General features: G+C 39.5%; 1 protein-coding gene across 1 annotated transcript in view; it reads right to left on the reverse strand.

Moving 5' to 3' along the window:
- Positions 1-4,623, reverse strand: part of GUCY2C (guanylate cyclase 2C (heat stable enterotoxin receptor)) — a gene marked incomplete at its 5' end in the record, with an annotated part of 59,872 nt that overhangs the window by 29,633 nt on the left and 25,616 nt on the right. The window contains one exon of the mRNA XM_008579098.1: positions 2,698-2,803. Coding sequence (XP_008577320.1) covers positions 2,698-2,803 — 106 coding nt within the window. The remainder of the gene's footprint in view (positions 1-2,697; positions 2,804-4,623) is intronic.

A 4,623-nucleotide genomic window follows, 5' to 3' on the forward strand; every position in this document is an offset into this window, starting at 1 on the left:
AAAATCTTGGATGTGTTACTGTCTCTGTTAGAATTTACCTTACAAAGTCATTTTGAAATGTGAGTGAAATAAATTATATCAGGTATCAAGCGTGATGCCTGGCACAATGCAGGTTAATGAATTTCAGTTATCTTCACAATTCTCACTTAATAGATGAGGGATAGCTGGGTTAAATGACAATAAATGTCACATACGAAGAGGGTGTCAGAACCTGGGTTTGTCTCCTTGTCTAGGGTTCATTTTACTGTTTCAGACCCCGATGAGGTCATTTGAACTGTCTGAGCCTCAGATCCTTACTGTGCGATCCTAACTCATAGGGATGCTTGGGGATCAAATGAGACAAAGTTTGTGAAATTTTCTTGCAAGCTAACAAAATCTCTTTTTTATCCTCACATGAGTGATCATCATCTTTATCATTTCTTTTGTTTGTCATTCTGTGGATTTGACTTTCCTGACTTCTCTTTGGGTCTGTATTCTTTGGTCTGCTCTTCTGGCCCTTTCTGCTCCTTATCGCATCTCTCAGGCTTGCTTCCTTCCTCCTGCCTTTGGTGATTATCCAGAACTTGAACCATTACCCATGTGGTTGTGTGGTATTTTCCACTCTTGCTGACCTGGGCTGACCTCGGCTTTTCCTCTTTTCTCCCTGACTCACAGCACCTGACCTCTCTGGACAGCCAGTTCTCTCCTGGTCTGCCTCTCCCCAGCCTGTCTGAAACCCACAGTACCACCACCACCGCCACGCCCTAAATAATTTCTAACTTCCCTCCTTTGAGTTTACTGCCCCAAAGACCTATTCGTTAGCCAGGTGAGTGACTAATTGGATGAATTAACTGATACAAATTCTGTATAGAAACTGAGAAGGGATAGATGGGTTATACTTCTAGGAATATTTATATTTTAAGGAAACACACAGAAACACAATGTTTTAGGCTTAATCCAAAAGATTAAATATGAACCGTGGGTTTTGAGGCAGTGGGGGGAAGTGTTTGAGGACTGCAGCAGGGCTGGACTTGTGAAGAGGTGGGGTGTGTGCAAGCCCACCCAGGTGTCGTACCAGAGACAGGGCAGCACTCACTGCTTCTGAAGCAGGAGGCCACTGGCCCGTGTTTTGAGTTCTTACATAACAAACTGCAACCTAAATTAATATGTAAACAAACCAAAACCTAATCTGGGAGTATATTTTTGTAACCAATAGTTGTGTTTCAGCCAATCACAGGCAAGAAATGGTCAGACCATGCTCAATAAAGCAAACATTTAGCTATAACCAAACAAGTTATTTTTGTACTTTACCTCCTCATATAACTTATAAAAGCTCACTACCCATGCTTTGGATGGAGCTCTCTGAATCTCTTTGGGTCTTGAGTGTTACCTGATTCATGAATCACTTTTTCCTCAAATTCTGTTAAGTTTAATCTGTCTAAAGCTTTCCTTTTACTTCTAGGTACTTCCAGTTCATCATTTAGGTCAACAAATTCTCTCTTTGGAAATCCAGTGGTGTTATGGTCATTTACACCTTCTTGTGAATTACTGCAAGATTGATTTCATCCTGACACTTGCCTGAGCTAGATTAGCCTTTTGAATAGAATTTATGTGTGTGAGGTTCAGAATGCAGTGAAAGAGTCACTTTGGAGCATGGAGCATTTCTGGAGGAAGGAAAGACCTTGTTCATGGACAGTCAAGAGGGGGTCTGAGCCATTAGAGGCCAGCGTGCAGGACTTGGGGTGGAGTGTCAAAGCTGGTAGAGAGCCTCCAAAGACAAACCTGACTCATGCTGCGATTTTACTTCTGCTGATTTTAGGCAGGGAGGTATCTCAAATCACTCTACCCTATCGGTTTGGCCCTACTCTGAGGGAGTTCATGAATCTCCTCTTAGTATGCTTTGGTGTAAAAACTCTGATAATTACATGCTGTATGGTAGGTGTTAGGATCTTAGGCTTTACGGTTAAACAAACTGGTTCAAATTGTAGCTGTGCTCCTAGAATTCCAGCCCTGCTACTTCACAGGGCTCAGGGGAAGATGAAATGGGCTAATGTATCTGGCACATCGTAAGTGCTCAGTAAGTGTTAGCTGTTATTTATTTGCGGTCATCTTACTCGGTAGTGGTATGTGACCCTGCACTCTTTCTTAATATTCAGTCCTTCAGTTTTCCCATCAGCAAAATTATGATAAAGCTTAACTCCTGGGTTCCTTGTGAGGAGCTGATGAGACAACATAGGTTGGGCATTGATTGCAGTCAATGGGAGTGAGATCTTATTGCTGGCTGTGGCTGCTATTTCCTGGCTGAGGAAGAACGTGGGCAAAGAACAGCAGGGGTCCCTTTCCTCAGCAATGAGCATGATGTCACAGGTCCTTAGTGTGGGTAGACTAGTACCTTAGGTTTGGGGGACTTCAAATGCTCTCCATTCCTACCTCCCTTCCACGACAAATTTCCATCATGTGCATTTCTCTTCTGGATCAGATACAAGGGGTGAGTAACACAGCATATCTCAGACTCCAGTAACATGTTTTTTGGGATTAACTGACTGACATTTAGAGCAATGGAGAATCAAGGGAAAGGTAGGATGCTGGGAATTAGAAAACGTCTGTCTTAGATTCTAGAACAAACCGTCTGTTTGGTGCATTTCCTACCATGCTAGCAAAGTCTTGTCCGATACCTGGCAAACTGCATCATTCCTCAGCAGGTGAGACAGCCCTTACCTTCAGGCTAACTTGGCTGGTCTCATTGGTCTCCAGAGGAAAGATCTTTTCAGGAGGAATGTGGGACCATTTTTTCTGACGAAGTTCATTATCTTTTTTATATTTTCTGTGAAAGGAATAGAATCAGTCAATAGATTTTTATTCATATCTTTGCCATTTAACTTCTGAACATTGGGAGAAATTGAGAACCCTGGTATTCTCAGGTAGATGTGTGATGAGGGAGGGTAGCCCAGTGGTGTGACTCCAGTTCTCTAAACTGGCAAATGCTGGCCATTAGCAGAGCTGAAGGATTTCTGATGGGATCTCCTTTCTTTTCATTTTACTTTCCCTACTTCTTTGCTAAGACTGTCCTTTACTACACATATCTGAACTGATGGCCTGGAAAGAGTGAGGAAAAATTAGAGGGAAAAAATTTAAAACTGATAATCTTGAGAGACAAAAATGTTAATTTTTAAACTACTAAAGAATGCATCAGATTCTTAAATATGCCAGATTCTCTTGGGCATCTGTGCCTTTTAAAGAAATGTTAAAAGGAAATGGAAAAGTACAGAAAAAATGTAACAACATGCATCCAAACATACAAAAGGTTAAAATTTTGTAATTGTTCTCTTCAGATAGTCTAGATGAGGCAGAATTTTTTTATAGATACCATCAGAGTGCTTCCTGAAGTGGTGATACCAATTTACCTTCCCATATTGAGAATTCCTGCTTCCCATATTCTTGACAACAATTTGTATTGTTAAACTTTGTTTTTTCACCTTTACGATCTGCATGAACTGGTGTTTCATTATCACTTTACTTTTCATTTTCTTATTACTAGAGAGATTATCTTCAAATATTTTTTGGTTATTTTATAGAATATAGAATCATGTAGAATTGTCTATTCATAATTTTGTCTATTTTCCCTGTTGTATAATTTTTCTTTTCCTTATCCTTATGAACTGACATGAGTTCTTTGTATAATCTGAAAAACAAATCATTTGTCCTTTTGTGTTGCAAATTCCTTCTTCTAGTTTACTGTTTCTTTTAACTTTGTTTTATGGAAAGTTTTGACTTTATTATGGCCATACTTATGTATTTTTTCTTCTATGACTTTTCTTTTTTCTCTTAACTGAGAAGTACTTTTCTAACCTGATATCATGAAGACATTTTCTATTTTTCTTAAGTTTTGAAGTTTGATTTTCACACTTAGGTCCTTAACATTTAAAACTCTGTATGGAATAAACTGTATCTTTCTGTATTGTTTCAGGTAGGGTTTTTATTTTTTATACATGGAAAGCCTACTGTCCCAACATCATTTCCCAACTGAATTGTGACAACAATCTCTGTTGTAGTCCAAGTTCCCATACCTGCTTGTGTCTGATTGTGGAATTGATATTCTTTTCCATTCACTTATTTGTCCCTGAATTTGCCTATGCTTTTTGGTCATTTGACAAACTCCTGTTGACCCCCTTAAGGTCATTCTTAATACCTTTCTCCATGTTCCCTAAGCAGAAATGATTATGCTTTTTCTATGCTTCCATCTAACTGAGTATTCCTCTATTACATACATATAAAATAGTATTATTGATGGATTACTATGACCCTAAGACCTGGAGGATGAGTATGAAGACCTTGAAGTCTCCCAGGCTCTCATCTCTGCACCTCAGGAGACTCCTGGGACTCAATAGCCAATTGTCATTCATATTGAATTAGGGGATTCCTTAGATTGTCTGTTGCTTTTCTTGCCTCTGATGTTGTAATAGAAAACCACATGAATTAACACCCTTCTGCCTGGTCTCCTCATGGACATATCATTTCTCTGGCCATTAGGAAGCACTGTCTCTGCCTCCCATGCTTAGAGACAATGGGAAATACCTGTTACAGTCTTTTATCTTGTGATTTACACCTATCTTAAGCTGACACCCATTTGGACTTGGTTTTGAG

Source organism: Galeopterus variegatus, unplaced genomic scaffold, assembly GCF_000696425.1.
Source record: "Galeopterus variegatus unplaced genomic scaffold, G_variegatus-3.0.2 Scaffold1807, whole genome shotgun sequence".
NCBI lineage: Eukaryota > Metazoa > Chordata > Mammalia > Dermoptera > Cynocephalidae > Galeopterus > Galeopterus variegatus.